The 17,500-nt window shown below is 40.5% G+C and overlaps 1 protein-coding gene across 1 annotated transcript; it reads left to right on the top strand.

Moving 5' to 3' along the window:
• The first annotated feature begins 6,590 nt into the window (after nt 1-6,590).
• Nucleotides 6,591-17,241, top strand: LOC132128848 (transketolase-like). Its single transcript, XM_059540213.1, has 14 exons — nt 6,591-6,841; nt 9,651-9,768; nt 9,897-10,010; nt 10,540-10,637; nt 10,895-11,086; nt 11,384-11,511; nt 13,078-13,274; nt 13,376-13,540; nt 14,081-14,237; nt 14,368-14,498; nt 14,603-14,686; nt 14,907-15,003; nt 16,581-16,700; nt 16,850-17,241. Exons 1-14 carry the CDS (start codon nt 6,738-6,740, stop codon nt 17,020-17,022), a joined length of 1,878 nt encoding a protein of 625 aa, XP_059396196.1. The 5' UTR covers nt 6,591-6,737; the 3' UTR covers nt 17,023-17,241.
• Nucleotides 17,242-17,500: the final 259 nt, after the last annotated feature.

The following is a 17,500-nucleotide window of genomic DNA, read 5'->3' as shown; positions in this document are numbered from 1 at the left end:
ATATGTAAAAAATATATATTTTGCAGAAATATCTGTGTGTTTGTGTGTGTGTGTGTGTGTGTGTGTGTGGTGTTTGTGCTCTTGTTTTTGTGACATATCAGGACTCAAATTTGTATAATGACATGGGTATGACACAGGTGTTACAAGGAGAGGATGACTTATGAGGACATAAACGATGCCCCCATTTTTCAAAACGCTTATAAACCATACAGAATGAGTTTTTTGAGAAAGTAAAAATGCACAAAGTTTCCTGTGAGGGTTAGGTTTAGGGCTAGGGTTGATGAAGGGCGATAGAATATACAGTTTGTACAGTATAAAAACCATTACGCCTATGGGATGTCCCCCCTTTTCACAAAAACAAACAATTGTGTGTTTGTGTGTGTGTTATGTCTACCCCTTCACATTGTTATGCATTTATGTTCTGTGCATTTTATTTGCCAAAATAAAAAAAAATGGCCTGGACACCTATGTCACACCTGTTTCATGTTGCATTTGTGCTTTAGTACCAGTCCTTCATGTCTGAGTGGAAATTTTCAGATTTATGCCAAAAAAATTTATTTTATATGCCAATTTCTATAATGCACTCTATTTCAGCACTCGTGTGTGTGTGTGTGTGTGTGTGTGTGTGTGTGTGTGTGTGTGTGTGTCGGGGCAGAGCTGACTGCTACCAACCACGTCCATCGGTGGCGGATAATGGACATTCCTTCAGATATGAAGGTAAGCTACGAAATAAGCTGGGGGCTCCGTGCAGTGGTCCCCAGACGAATAAGTAGTCGTGGACCAACAGAGGAGGTCTATCAGGTATGGAGGGACTAGTTGAGTGGCATCACTAGATCCGTTGCAAAAACTCCATTTATGCCAATGATACTCCTCGACATGGCGAGTACAGTCCGCCATCAACTAAGACTGCTGCCTCCACTGCTCCGTGGGTAGTCTTCCGTGAGCATTTCGTCTCCTCAAGACAAGTCGCGTTGTTTACACGCGAGAGACCGGCACAACAGACAGAGACATGGCAGCCCCCTGCAACTCCACCGTCCATCTGGTTGTCTAGAGTTCATCTCCTGCCACTGGATATTGGATTCTGGAGTGAAGCTGTGGAGATAGGGTTTGCGCACCTCTCTCTTCACATTAATCCACTCTCTGTGTATGCTATCACTTCACCGTACAAGTCCTTCGGCGATAGGGTATATGTGACGGAGGCAGGTCTTGGATCAGACTGGCAGCCTTTAGCATGAGCCCTGCACGGAGGCGGCACAAGCGTGATGGTCGTTGTGTGGATGGGTTGGAACAGTGTCCACCTTCGGTAGCTTCTTGTGTGACTGAGCAGCCCTCTTCAGGGTCCGCACTGCTCACCCCCAATCGGGGGGAGGGTCTAGAAAAGGTGACCCAAACATTGCCTGTTCCCTACACTCCTGGGCGGCCCACCGCTGTCGTCAAGGCATCCCATTACGCGGTCGAAAATATAAATCGAAACTATTAATTTTGGCTACATGGAACGTACGCACACTTCTTGATGTGCAGATTGGAACTGACCGACCCCGAAGGCGCACTGCCCTGGTTGCGAGCTTAACAAATACAACATCGACATTGCAGCTTTGAGTGAGACCCGACTCTCAGGAGAGGACTCGCTAATAGAAGTCAGGCAAGGATACACCTTCTTTTGGAAGGGCCTTCCAGAAGATACCCGCCGTCTATATGGAGTAGGTTTTGCCATTAAAAGCAGACTGCTACAGAACATCCCAGAGTCTCCTGTGGGAATCAGTGAGCGGCTGATGACTTGGCGCATTCCCCTTGCGAAGGGTCGCTATGCAACCTTGATAAGCACTTATGCACCAACTCTGGATGCTGAAGAAAGCATCAAAGACGGCTTTTACGAGTCTCTTGACAGAGTTCTTCACAAAGTTCCTCACACTGATAAACTTATGCTTTTGGGAGACTTCAATGCCAGAGTAGGCACCAGCAACATGCTTTGGCCTGGGGTAATCGGGAAACATGGTTTAGGCAACACATGAACAGGAGTGGCCTGCAACTCCTCTCCCTCTGCTCTGAGCATAAACTGGTCATAACCAACACAACTTTCCAAATGAAAAATAAATACAAAGCATCATGGATGCACCCCAGATCAAAACACTGGCACCTACTGGACTACATTATAACCCGGCAACAAGATCTACATGAAATCTCCATCACCCGAGCAATGCGTGGGGCAGAGTGCTGGACAGACCATCGGCTGATTAGATCCAAGATACACCTAAAGGTCAAACCTCAACACGACAGGCAACAACCCTCAAGACGGCTCAACGCTCGAGCTTTAAAGTCTCCTGACATCACTGCATCGTACCGTCGCTGCTTGGCTAATAACCTTTCCTCCACTATCACTCATCCCCTACGCAATACAGCTGAAAGCGCATGGGCTAACCTTAGCTCAGCTATACAACAAGCCGCTTCCGATACAATTGGTTTCACTAAACGTCACCAGGACTGGTTTGATGACAGCTCCCTTGAAATACTCAACCTTCTGGAGGAGAAGCGTGAAGCCCTCTCTGCCCACCTCTCCAATCCACAATCTCCCTCTCTACGCTCACACTGGAGTAAGATCCGTGCTGAGGTGCAATGACGGCTTCACATAATGGAGAATGACTGGTGGCTTAGGAAAGCCCATGAAATTCAAGGTTATGCAGACACCAACAACTCTCAAGCTTTTTACGATGCAATAAAATCACTATATGGACCCCAAAAATGCAGAATCACCCCTATCAGATCTGCAGACGGCACAATTCTGCACAAGGACAAACAAGAAATTCTTGAGCGTTCGGCTGAACATTTTAACACCCTCCTTAACCAATACAATCCGACTGACCCCACTGTCCTGCAGCGCCTTCCATAGCTCCCACCTATGCATGAGCTAGATGACCCTCCCAGATTCTCAGAAGTCCTGGCAGCAGTACGAAGTCTCAAGGACAATAAGTCTGCTGGTCCTGATGGAATCCCTGCAGAGGCTCTAAAGAAAGGTGGGTATCTGCTTACCAAAAATCTTCACCAACTTATCCAGATAATATGGGCACAAAAAGCTGTTCCACAAGGCTGGAAAGACTCTCACATTGTTACTATCCACAAGAAAAAGGGCGACAAGTCCATCTGTGGAAACAGTCGTGGGATATCCCTGCTCTCTGTGGCAGGGAAAGTATTAACAAAGGTCATGCTGTTTCGTCTTACTAAGCACATCACAGAGAGAATCCTTCCTGAGTCACAGTGCGGCTTCAGAAAGGATCGGTCCACCTCCGACCTGATCTTTGCTCTACGCCAATTGCAGGAGAAGGCTAGAGAAGTTTGGAGTGCAGGAGAAGTTTGGAATGCCTCCAAGGTTTCTGGAAATCCTACAACAGTTTCATGATGGCATGCAGGCTCGTGTGATTGTGGGTACATCTCAATCCCCCTCCTTTCCTGTGCAGGTAGGAGTGATACAGGGGTGTGTACTGGCTCCAGTGATCTTCAATCTCTTCCTGGCAGCAGTCACCCTCCTCTCCTGCAATTCCCTCAGCCCCGACGATGGTGTTTGCCTACAGTTTCGTCTGGACGGGAACCTCTTTAACCTTCGCCGTCTACAAGCCATCACCAAGACCACCACCACCACAATTCATGAACTGCAATACGCTAATGACTGTGCCCTCCTAGCCCATAGCCCTACTGCACTGCAGCACACACTGGATGTTGTAAGCGCAGTCTACCAAGCTTGTGGCCTACGAGTCAACATCAAAAAGACTGAGATCATTGCACAGACCAAGGCCCCCATCCTTACACCTCCTGAATTCTACATCCATGGCACACCAGTAAAGGTTGTTCAGCACTTCTGTTACCTCGGAAGTATCCTAACACCAACCTGTCTCAAAGACAACGAGATCCAGGCATGCATAAACCTCACCTCCTCTGCCTTTGGTAGACTTCAATCTCGAGTCTTTGCTAATAAAGATCTCCGTACCTTCACCAAAGTGGCCGTCTACCAGGCAGTCTGTGTTTCCACCCTGCTGTTCAGTGCGGAAGCCTTGAGGGCTTTCACATCAGATGCCGCCAGCTCATACTAGGTGTCACATGGAAAGACAAAATCACCCATGCGGACATCCTACAGTGCACTAACTCCAGCAGCATGGAGGCAACCATTGCTAGGCGGCAACTGCAATGGGTTGGACACGTTATCCGCATGCCCTCCCACCGCCTACCCCGGCAGGTCCTCTATGGGCAGATATACACAGCCTACAGGAGACCTGGGGGTCAGAAGCGTCGCTACAAGGACCATCTCAAGTCGACCCTGAAAAACTGCACTCACATGCCCCGACTGCGGCAAGACATGTGGCTCTCGGATTGGGCTTTATAGCCACCTTCAATGGCACCGCCGACAGCAGCGGCTGCCTCAACACTCCAACAACGCATCCTAGAAGTGACGTCATCTTCGAAATCAATGGACTGCATAAGAAGAAGAAGTGTGTGTGCGCGCATGAGATAGAATGTTCATCACAATTTGCATTTGTGCTCTAGATCCAGGTCTTTATAAAAATGTAAAACATTTCAAATTTATACTGGGTTTACTCCTTTTTTTTTTTGGACAATTCTCCCATTCATTTTCAGAGATAACCAGTTAGAAACATTGAATGGACTCAGTCCCGAAATGAAATGTCTCCAGTATCTTAATGCCAGGTAACAGAAAAACATTAGCACCAGGTTTGGCATTTTCCCAGTCTCTCTGAAATTGAGGAAGCAAATGTGTCTCACATAGTGTTATATTTCCACTGTCTGAGAACCCTCCTTTTCTTACCTTTAGGGGGAACTTTATTTATTTATCTTCTGTGAGGGTTTTGTGAACTTTAGTGAGTGTGGGCCAAACACTGAAGGTCCTTGTGCTCTTGGACAACCCTTTAGCAAATACTGACATATACAGGCTGTATGTGATCTCACATCTTTCTCAGCTGGAGCGACTGGACAAGGATCCCATCACGGCTGAAGAGAAGTCTGAGGCCCAGGAAGAGGTGCGGAACCATATTCTGTGGTTACCTCAGTGTTTTCATTTAGATGTGTCAATAAGGGTCTACCAGACAGTATTTTAACTGTAATATCTTTTTTTTTTTGTTGAAGATTGATATGCTGAAGATCAAGAGGATAACTGAATAGGCTGTGCTACATTGAATATACTTATTAATTTTGTACTCAGTAAAATATATTATCACAAAAGGTTCTGGTTTCATTTCATGTAATATAGTTACTGATGTGATCTTTATTGTTGTAGCCGTTGGTAAAATGATACTGTCTAGCATTTATCACTAGATATGATTACAAGGTACATATCACTGTAACTGGTACATATCCTACTATGAAGAAACCGAGGGAATACATTTTATTGCGACCTAATTTACAACATTAAATCCATGTGTTAAAAGCAAACAAGGAAGAATTTCAATGGAAATTGGAGCTTAAATAGCCTATGTTTGTATGTGTCTTATTTTTCTGCAATGTCACACACATGTTGATGTTCTACCAAGAGAGAATAAGAAATGTCACTTCCTGGTTTGTTCATACCATCCATATTAAAGGGGCAGAACCTTTTTATTTTGTAAACTGTAAGCCTGACATAGAAAATAATAGTCAGATTTTTTTTTTTTAATGGAACCACTTATTAAACCTTTAGACAAAAAATAAAATAAAAGAGGATTCTAAAAATGTTTGCATATGTTTTATGTTTTGTATTATTTTTGAGATATTAGGCTTTTATCGCCCATATAGTATGAATGGCTAATGAGAATATGGAGCTCACCTTTAAGGAGGAAAAACACAACCATTTTATTCAAAAACATGCAGTTTTGTGCAGAGTTATATGGCCATAAAGATGATATTCTGATTGCGTATAATAATGTAAATCAATTATATCTATATAACAGTATAGCAAAACTATAGATCTCTCCAATAATATGTCTTAGTAAGCTTACTTATCATAAAAGCTTTGTAGTTTTAATTGTGTTGGGAACATGTAATGCCATACAATGATGATTGGGATGTAAAAATGTATCTGTGTACATGGTTCTAAAAAGAAATAAATACATAAATAAAATACGTATAAATAATCAAGTGAACCTAAGTTGCTTAGTTTAGTTAAATTATTAGTGAGAAAACGTTCGGACTATCACTCAGAAAGCAGGATCCATGAAGAATATTATGTTTTTCAGTTTTGCTGAGGATTTAAGGATCCTAGACATTAGTGTATCAAATACAATACAATGGGCTTTAACGGGTTAAATAGATTCCGCACGCCTTTCCTCAAGACGGTCACCGTGACTCGACGAATCTGTGATTCAATCAGCTCCTTCAGTGATTTTATAACAGTCGCAAACATTTAATCATTCAAGATTTTACTTAAGTGTAAAAAACCCGAACCCACTTCTGCCCGACCCTAATCTTATTTATGCGAGGTTAAATTTGTCTGTGATTTCTTGCATGATCTGGCAACCTGTCCTCTGCTGTCCTGTTGCGAACAGCGTTTCGTCCAATGGTTCGCTGTATCGGATGATTTGACAGCTGACGTCACGCCTCGCTTTAAAAGCTACAACGCAGCACGTTCCCGGCGTCCCACACCGTGCTCGGCTCTGGTGCTTACTGCGACTGTTTCAGCAAAATTAATTCTTCTTAATTTAGAAGAGTTCATTTTTCTGAGTTATAGCACTCGCGTTCATTTCATCGCACAACGTTCAAACATGAGCTATCACAAACCCGACGAGAAAACTCTGCAGGCCCTGAAAGACATCGCCAACAAGCTCAGGATTCACTCCATCAAGGAAACATGCGCCTCAAACTCCGGGTAAAATCTTTTGCACTTATTGAAATTCATGCGTAACGTCTTTATTTGATGGCGAACGACATATCTGCAACTACGTTTATATAATGTGTCGTGCAAATGTTCACTTGTTCCTGCAGAGCACGTGAACTTGGCGAGGGGGCCGGGCACATTGATGTTAACGTTACTTAAAAGTTTCGAATCATTCGACCTTTTCAGCTATTATAAGGGAGTCAGTAGCTTTGTACTAACATTATATGCGCGACATATTTGAGCGTTTTTAGCCCATCGTGTCCTCCAAGCGATGACCAGTGAAAACTGGCTCAGCCTCTCATCGCCCCTGCACAGGTAACGTTATGTGGGATTATAAATTGTCAATGTAATGCATTAAATTCTACTCGCTGAGCTGCAGTTCAATTGATTGTGGCGATTCGTAAATGAGTTGTTCATTTGAGTCGGATCTCTTCAGAGTTGTTGAACCTTTACTGTTTACGTGTTGAACCTGTTCACAGACTCGATTCAGAAGCTCACTGAACCGATTTAGCTGACAGAATATAATGTTACAAATATAACGTTCTGGAAATGTGTTTGGCTGCTTGACTTCACTGTAATAACAGTGAGTTGCGTTTATAAAAACTCGAGATGTAAATTAGCCATTTATAATGCCAGTTATATTTAGATAGGCGACTGTTTAAACCGTTGAATCATGGACAATCACCCATTTATACGTACTGAACGATATACAAATTTATACATAATAAACGGCAATATATATTCACATAATGACTTCGTAAATCGAGCACGTTGTACCACACCGGGTCAAGGCGACGTGATGACGCAAATACGCCGTGCCTCAAATGAATCTTTTTTTGTTTGTTTGTTTTTTGAGCCGGTTCTTTGAAACAAACTGTTCGAAAGAACCGTTAGGTGGAAAAGATTCGGATTTCCCCTCACTAATTAATTTATCCTTCGAGCTCGCGGCCGCACGCTTCACCTACAAGTTGTCACGTGGAGGCGTGTAGGTCTCGTGGTTACCGTTGAGCTGTGGGTTAAAGTGCTGTAGGCTCCATGAACTTATGGTCTGATGGAAATCAAATCAAAGAAGCATTTTGCGATAAGCAGAGTTCAGATGAAGCTTCTGTGAAAGGAAAGCTTTGTTTCGGCATTGCTCAATCTCTGCACCGCTGTTCTCTTTTGTAAGGCTAACTGAGATCTCAGCTTGGAGTAAAAATCGAAGAGGGGCGTTTCTAAACTTTAAGAGGATTGAAAGGCTGTTAATTAGATGCCTTCATTATTTTTTTGTAGCAGACACCTTATATGAGAGGGTTAATTATTTACAATACTCGATACAATTTACAATACTCAGCGCTCACAGCCTTGCTGGCATGCAACAATCTTTCAAATATGAAAATATTGTAAAGGAATTTCCCTGAGTGTTAAAACTTTTACCTGATACTGTTTTACGGTTATGACACTTTCTCTTTATTCGTACCTTCTCATTTCTGTCTCAAGTCTTTTTTTCCCTCCTCTCAAGGATGATCACTTGTATACATGTGGAAGTTTAAACAAGGCAACAAGGAAGTATTGATCATGATTCAGACTTTTGTCTGTACCTTTTACAATCTAATCTTTCATTCATAAACTGATCAGTAGAGATTTAACACCTTTTCCCATTTTCTTTATTTCAGCCTAAATGTATCCCTGTATAGGACACAGATGGTAATTCAGCAATGGTTTTTTGTTTGGTGAATAGTTAGGAATGTATTGAACAATAACATAAGACTGCATGTATTTTTTCTCAATATAAAATTATAATGTTGTTTTTTCAGACAGTTTTGTGACTACTGAATTGCATGAGTGATTTACAGACTCTGATTTTAAGGTCATGTTGCTTTTAAACCACTTTGGGAACAAACAAACTAACAGTTGTACTGCACCCTCAGTCCAAGTTCAAGCTCAGTCATTTGAATGTTTTTAACGTGTGTTTCAGCTTAATGTTTTGAGTAACCTTTTTTTTTTTATTAGTTTGTCTCTCTTATATGGAAGCCCATTTTCACAAAAATATATTTGTGACCATCTCACAATTGAGTTTGTCTGTCAATTGAGTTTTTTTCTTTCTTAGAATTGCAGCAAGAAAATTCTGAATGTAGTTTTTAAATGAAATTGCCAGGCAAGAAAGAATTGATTTAAAAAAAAAATGAAAAAAATTCCATGGTAATTACTGGCTTCCAAATTTCCGTGAATCAAGCGTTCATCAAAATAATACAATTTCAGTCCTCTTACTTTCCCTCATTTCGTTTCAAATTTGTATGACTTGTATTGTATGACAAAAGGAGAAATTCTGAATAATGTACAGTTCACTCTTTTCCATGTGATTTACAATGAATGATGTTTTCAAGCTTAGAAATAAACCAGTTTGGAGTGACGAGCGTAAGTAAATGAGTATGTTGATGTTCTGTTACGTTAGCTTTGTACCTAAAAAAAAAAAAAAAAGATACGCGTCATGGTTTGAGTCCTTAATCTATTGCATTGTCTCTATATTAGAATATTAGAGGCTACAGCCCTTCGATCATTAAATGGCGAATATATGATGTGCCTAGTTTGGCAGTAGCTGAAGTCATTGATTCTGATAAGGTCTATTGCTACACCTCAAACCCCAATGATGACCGAAGCAACTTTTGCCCTCAAGTACCATTTGCAATCGTGTTCTAGGTTTGAATTGAAAGATAACCTGCATGTCTGATTGGTCTTTAACATCCAGCATGTTTGAGCTGATAGTTAATGGTTGATGGCTGGATTGATGATACTGATGTTTTTTCTTCCCCACTCACAGACATCCCACCTCATGCTGCAGCGCTGCTGACCTCATGTCAGTGTTATTCTTCCACACCATGCGCTACAAAGCAGATGATCCTCGCAACCCCTGCAATGATCGCTTCATCTTGTCAAAGGTGAGCTTTCAGTCCGTGTTGAGCTTCCCTGCGAATTTTTTTTTTTTTTTTTTTTTTTTTTTTTTTTTTTTTCCTCTCAGAGTGCTTGGAGATGAAATGTGTTCCACCCCTCATGTTACTGCTTTCAGGGCCATGCTGCTCCCATTCTGTACGCTGCCTGGGCAGAGGCTGGATACATCAAAGAGTCTGAGCTGCTAAACCTTCGCAAGATCGACTCTGACCTGGAGGGTCACCCCACCCCTGTGAGTAAGACCACTCCTATCACCGAATATACACTAGCTTTCAAACATCTGGGGTCGGTAAGATTGTTTTAATATGTTTGGAAGCAATCTCATATTCTAACTTGGAGTGCATTTATTTAATTAAAAATGATACATTTTAAAATAAAAGCTGTCTAATTTAATGTATTTCAAAATGTAATTTATAACTGAGTTACCAGCTATTCCTCCAGTCTTCAGAGTCACATGTTCCTTCAGAAATCCTTCTGATATGCTGATTTAATGCTTAAGAAAGATTAAGTATTATCAATGTGGAAAACAGTTGTGGTGCTTAATATTTTTGTGGGAACAGTGAATTTGTTTTCAGGATTCTGTGATAATAGAAAGTTCGACGGAACAGCATTTATTTGAAAAGGAATCCTTTAGTAATGTTAGTTATTTTGATTTAAATGTATGCATCATTGCTGTAAAGTATTAATCTTGCTGACTTGGTGTATAAATTTTCACATAACCATTCATCGTGCAGTTAACCTCTCTTCTCTGTTTATTTCAGAAACTAGCGTTTGTGGATGTGGCGACAGGTTCTCTTGGCCAGGGTTTGGGTGCTGCGTGCGGTATGGCGTACACTGGAAAATACTTTGATAAAGCTAGGTAACGCGTTCTCCACATTATTTGATTCCCTCTTTAAATGATTACTTCAGTCTTTTTTTTTCATACTATGATCCTGTGTACTACATTTCTTGTGTACACCAAATGAAACGTCTCATGCTAGAATGGCTAAAACAACAACAAAGGTTTTGCTTTCGGACCATAGTAATAATTATAAAAGAGTGCAGTATGGGAAATTTCCCACTTCTGCTGATCATTTGATGCTGTTGTAACTGGACGAGTCTGTCTTGTCTCCTTAGCTACCGTGTGTACTGCATGCTGGGAGATGGTGAGTGTTCAGAAGGGTCGGTGTGGGAAGCCATGGCATTTGCCTCCACTTACAAGCTTGACAATCTGGTGGCTATCCTTGATGTGAACCGCCTGGGTCAGAGTGAGGCAGCACCACTGCAGCACAACATGAACACCTACAAGGACCGCTGCGAGGCCTTTGGGTAGGTCTTACGACTACAGCGAGTTTTTATCTCTTGCATGGTAGTATACTACTTGTACACAGTTCATATACTCCAGAAAGCACTGAGCTGTGCTGCACAGCAAACTAGAGTCACAGTTTTTATCAGGTATGTTGCCTTTTTTTGTTAGTTTTTTCCTAAATCTTTCAGGCCAGTCATTGCATAGTATGCAGTATAGAGTGTATACTAAGCAGTGTGCTAGCATTCTATTGAGAACCCAGCCACTCCCTTTGTATTTCACATTTTATTTACTGGCACATAACAAATTTGTTTCTTCAGCTTCAACACTTATGTGGTGGACGGCCATGATGTGGAGGAGCTGTGCAAGGCTTTCTGGCATGCTGAACAAACGAAAGGGAAGCCCACTGCCATCGTAGCCAAAACATTTAAAGGCAAAGGACTCAAAGGTAACTAACTATATTCAATACTGCGAGACCAGGATTAGATTAATGTAGAGCTGCATCAACTAATAGAAAAAAAATTGATTATCGATTAGTCGGGTCTGCCCACAGTGCACGTACAACTGCAGCCAGTTGCATCAAATTACAGCACTGATTAACGCATTTCTATGGACAAAATGCATCTACAAATATTGGAGGAAACAAAATGAGCTCCTGCAGGAAAAGTATGTGATCCAAGCTGGCCAAAACATGAGAAAACTATATTTTAAGCTTCAAGATGATACATTAACGTAATGGCTTGCCTGTCAGGTTATTTTACAGATACATGTGTGGGTCCTTGGTGCAAAGAACTTCTGACTAAAGGTCATATCCTTATCTGTAAATGTCACAAATCTCTATAAAAGTCTTTCCATTTTTGCATAAAGGCCCACCCTGACAGTCTGCGTTGTTGAAATCTTACTGAAAGAGCACCGACGCGGCACGCACAATAAACATAAGGAACACAGAGAGACAATATTCAGCACAAAAAATTATTGTGCTGAAATATCTGTTGTTTAACATTTATATTTAGGTTTAAAAGTCAACATGCAGTGCGAGCAATTTATGAGAGTAGGAACTGTCAACAGACAGCAGCGTTTGGATCCAATTGCAGTATATTTATTGGAGAATGGTCAGACAGGCAGTAATCGGATAACAGCATCAAGAATATCAAAGGATATCCAGAAACGGAAACAATAACAGGCAGAGGTCGGGGCAGGCAGCAGAGAATCACCGGCGGTATAAACAATCCAAAATCAGAAGAAACAAACACAAGGATATGTCAGACTGGGCTAAACAAGACTTTGCCATAACTGAGTCCAAACACTGTATATATAGAGGAGTGGTAAAAGGGAACACATGGAGGTGATTAGCCCTAGGCACGGTATTCTGGGAAATGGAGTTCAAACCCCAAATGCAATAGTCCTGAGTGGAGTGCCCCCTACCGGAGTTCATGGGCATTCCAGCTGACAATTGTGACCGTAAGCTTTTTAGTAACAGTAGTAAGCTATTTAAATGCTATAATTATATTATATAATCTGTGAAAGGCAGAAAAAAATTGTCAAGTGCTTTATAGTTTTTTTTTTTAATTATTATTCAGATATCAAATTAGTCAAAAAGCACCTAAACAGTACCAGCAAGAATGTGAGCTGTTATCAAAGGCAAAGGAGGCCATTTTTGTTATGTGAATAAATACCATTTAGTTATTCAGTTTATTTGTCCACATTTATTTTTTATTTTATTTTTTTGACAATGCCCAAAATATTTTTTTTTATGACCGGTGGTCCAATAAATTAAGCACTTTGTTTTCATAGCATTCAGTCGGCACATTTGTTTTAAGGACATTGGGCAGAATGTGAAATAGTGTGTTTTTGTCAGTAAAATTAAAATAAAGAAAATGGTTTTATTCCGATTAATCAAAAATCGGCGAACTAATTGATTATCAAAATACTCGTTAGTTGCAGCTCTACATTAATGATATCTGTAATTATGATAGTCCTCATTCTCATGGTCTGATCTGTGATCTTTGTTCAGGCATTGAGGATCAGGTTAACTGGCATGGGAAGCCTATGGCTAAAGACCATGCAGAAGAGCTGATTAATGACCTCCTGAGCCAGATTCAGTCTCCCAATAAGTCCCTCCACCCTCAGCTGCCTAAAGAGGATGCTGCTCCAGCTGACCTCACCCCCATCCACCTGCTCACAGCTCCAGAATACAAGATCGGAGATAAGGTGGAGTTTAAGTGGTTCTTTTCTTTGAGCAGATGCTTCCTGTCTTCAAATGTTCCTCAAAAGAAGGATCTATAAAGCTTCTGCTTTGTTTGCCCACTCAGATTTCCACCAGGAAGGCTTATGGTGTAGCCCTGAAGAAGATGGGGGATGCCAGCCCTCGTGTGGTGGCCATGGATGGTGACACCAAGAACTCAACCTTCTCTGAGATCTTCAAGAAGGCCCATCCTGATCGCTTCATTGAATGCTTCATTGCAGAGCAGAACATGGTGTGTAAATGGATGGGATTTTCTCCCCTTTACAAACAATCAACAAGTCACGACTGCAAAGCAAATGTTTATTGGCTGACAGTGTGTGTCGTATGACAAAGATGAATGGGTCTGAAAACTGTAGAGCACTTTGTGATAAGTTGAAGGTGTGGTGCACTATTCATACTATTCATACCCCGTTAAAATGTTATGTTACTATTCACTTTGACTAATATTTTTCACTACCTTAAGTTCTTACTCAATAGGACATGAATTCCCACATTGAGAAAGAATTCCTTTCTACATAAATGTGTTTTTTCAGAGGTCAATATAATCTAAAAATTGTGTATAAAATATTTTTATTAAAATATAACTTTCAGCAGTAAGTCGCCACCTTGTTGTATTTGGCTGCATATTAAATATTTTATTGTTACTATATGTTTACATATTACAAATTTATATAAATTACACACTGCTGTTCAAATGTTTATGGGGTAATTTTTTATTTGGATGTTATAATTTATCTAATAACATGAAGTATTTAATTCTCTTGTTATCCAGGTGAGTGTGGCCATTGGTTGTGCTACTCGTGATCGCACGGTTTCATTTGCCAGCACTTTTGCTGCCTTCCTTGCTCGTGCCTATGACCACATCCGTATGGCAGCGATCTCCCAGTCTAATGTCAACCTGGTTGGCTCACACTGTGGTGTTTCCATTGGTAAGGCTCTGTGCTTTGAAAATCATGGATTCTTTCCAATTTATCTGATCTTAAGTTATAGTCAAGTCTCTTCTGAATCTGACATATTCAATCTATATTGAAATATTTCTTAACTTCTAATTTTGTCCAGGTGAGGATGGCCCCTCGCAGATGGCACTGGAGGATCTCGCAATGTTCCGCGCTATCCCAACATGCACAGTGTTTTACCCTAGTGATGGAGTATCTACTGAGAGAGCCGTGGAACTTGCAGCCAATACAAAAGTGTGGTTTATGGTTTCCACCTGATGGTCTTTTATAGATAATGTTGTGAGAAAGTTAATCTGTTATGATTATGGCTCGGTGTTCATACCATTTCCTGTTTTCAGGGTATCTGTTTCATCCGTACCAGCCGACCTGACACTGCAGTCATCTATGATGCTGGAGAGAAATTTGAAGTTGGCAAAGCTAAGGTGAGGAGAATAATAATAAAAGACCAGTACAAACTTTTAATGAAATGATCTATAGTTTCTGTATTTAGTTTCAAACTACAGCCAAGAAGGCTAAATTTAACAGCCATGCTGAACCTTGTCAATTTGGTGTGATAATATGTTTAGTAATGCAGTGAACCTCCTGTTGGATGGCTGTAAAATGTCCAAGGGTTGTTCTAAAAGTTCTGTTTCTATCCTGTAGGTGGTGCGGCAGTCTGACAAAGATCAGGTGACTGTCATTGGAGCCGGAGTAACACTGCATGAGGCACTGGCAGCACATGACCAACTGGCCAAAGAAGGTTTGTTCAGCACCTACATTAGACATTACATTACTGTCATTAAAAGTACCTCAGTTACACTATAGAGAATTAAACTAACTTGTGATTGCAAGTATAATAAATGTATAATTGATAATAAAAACGTGTGTGTGTATGTGTATATATACGCAAAAATCACAGTTCGGTACGTACCTCGGTTTTAAAGTCTCGGTTCATTTTCGGTACAGTAAGGGAAAGAAAAGCAAACATTAAACTGCAGGTTGTTTATTAACTTTTTTTTTTTTTTTTTTTTTTAACAATTTGTTTACTTTTTTTTTTTTTTTAAATACTTTTTAATAAAATATATAAAATAAAAAAAGAATAAGAAATAAAATACTGCTGCAAAGTTCTCCACTAAATAAAATACTGTCTCAAACCAATATCATATAATAAAATATAATGAAAAATATAAATGAATAACTATGATTACAGTGCAGCATTACCAATTCCAGCTTGTAGGCCTGCTCAGATTTAAAAAAATATATATAGCTTTTCCAAAGTGTAAAGTGCAGCATCAACCGTTTCAGTTTTTAGACCTGCTCAGATTTCGTTATTGCGTTGGACCGATCGGAATTATGAGTAAAGGTCTGTTTAAATGCTGACGGGAGCTGCGTTTGAATTACAATCGTTTTTTTCCTAGTTGTAGTGATTCGATTTATAACATTTATAAAAAAAAAAAAAAACTGCAAGATACTGCATGTGTCTTCACATAAACCTATTACAATGTCATATTTAGCTACCTGTGCCCTTCAGCAAGTAGGAAATGAAACCGAAATTGAATAGTCGTCAATCACTAAATTAAATAGAAGTCCTTAAAGCTACAAAAGTTGTTGATTTCCTTTTTATTTTTTTTATTAACTGACATCACAGTAGCTGGGTTAAGGTTATTTTATTTGCTTTAAGGGCTGCCACTGCTGAATATGACACGGATCTGCCACAAATCTGATTTACTCACAGCTCTTTTTCTGACCCTTCAGCTCTTAAAGCCTCTACTAATGAGCTGATGAGTTGAATCAGATGTGTAAGATGAGGGAGATGGTGCTGGGTTTCTAGGACCATTTTGAAAACCACTGCATTTCAGAGAAGTGTTCTTTAATGTGACTCATAATAAATAATTGTGTGCATACACCGTTTTAAGGCATCGCCTTTTTGGTAACTTCATCACTTAGGCTAACTGATGATATATGCCTGTAGTTACTTTTGTGCATAAATATGAAATGATATACATTGTGCTGCCGCATTTGTGCGTGCAATTGAAGAGCACGTGCTATGAGCACAGTAATTATTGGCTGACAGGACATGAAAACTTGTTTTTACTGAGTTATGACCTGACAACTTCTCATCTGACCACAGTTCACTATTGTTCTACCAAAACTCCCTCATCACCTGTACCTTTTCTGCGCTTGTTTGACTAACACCTATGACTGGGGCGTGTGTGTGTATATATAATATAAAATGAAAAATGTTTGTATAAATATTAAAGCATTGTGTGTCAAAGGACGACTCTGCTGAAAAATCTTTTGAATTGATTTTTAATAAGTTTTTTTCTGTTTTCACAGGTGTGAACATTCGAATTATCGACCCATTCACCATTAAGCCCCTGGATGCCTCCACTATTGTGGCAAGTGCTCGTGCCACAGGAGGGAGGGTGATCACTGTAGAGGACCACTACAAAGAGGGTGTGCTGCTTTTATTCAGTGAAATACCATCAATATTAAAGAGGAAGACTAGCATTTTTCCCCTTCCTGTTACTTTGTTCCTTTTAGTTTTTTTTTTTCTTCTGTGCTGTGAGAGGTCTTTTATGTTGGTTCCTCTGCTCTCATTGTAGGTGGTCTGGGTGAGGCTGTCCTCTCTGCAGTGGGTGAAGAGCCTGGCATTGTGGTGCACCGGCTGGCCGTGAGCCATGTTCCTCGTAGCGGCAAACCGCAGGAGCTTCTGGACATGTTTGGCATCAGTGCCAAATCTATTGTTGCTGCCGTCAAGCATACTTTTGCCAACTGAAACGTTTTGAACCACCCTGAAAGACAACCTTCCTCTTTCTCCACTTCTAACCCGGACCCTAAAGACTAGCTCACCACATCTTTATGTTGAGGATACACCTAACTTAAGAGCGTGAAAATACTCTTAATTTGTGCACATACAGTGTCGCCCTTAGCTCAGAATTGTTCACTTTGCATCATCAGTTTTGACTTCTTGAAAGCTTTAAATACTGTATTAATAATGGTTTTTAAAGGCTTGGAAATGTGGATTATATCAGAGTGCTTTGCAGTTGCATTTTTCTGAATATCATTAAAACAATGACAATTTCACAAAGAAACTTCATCCTTTCCCTAGCTCAGTGTGTGTGCTTCCTGGAACTATTACAAGCCAGTATCATGAAAAATACACTTGACACTAGCTGTAATGGTGCTTTTGGGGAGTAACAAAGTGTATATCTGTTGTTTTTGTTTTTTACTGCTGTTGCATAAGCTACTGGACG

Source organism: Carassius carassius, chromosome 46, assembly GCF_963082965.1.
Source record: "Carassius carassius chromosome 46, fCarCar2.1, whole genome shotgun sequence".
Taxonomy (NCBI): domain Eukaryota; kingdom Metazoa; phylum Chordata; class Actinopteri; order Cypriniformes; family Cyprinidae; genus Carassius; species Carassius carassius.
This window is presented reverse-complemented; position numbering and strand designations above follow the sequence as displayed.

Coding starts and splice junctions, on each gene's coding strand:
- LOC132128848 (XM_059540213.1), top strand. CDS start 6,738: ATGAGCTATCACAAACCCGACGAGAAAACTCTGCAGGCCCTGAAAGAC. Junction 11,087..11,383: donor GACCGCTGCGAGGCCTTTGG/GTAGGTCTTACG, acceptor TTGTTTCTTCAG/CTTCAACACTTATGTGGTGG. Junction 14,238..14,367: donor ACACTGTGGTGTTTCCATTG/GTAAGGCTCTGT, acceptor AATTTTGTCCAG/GTGAGGATGGCCCCTCGCAG.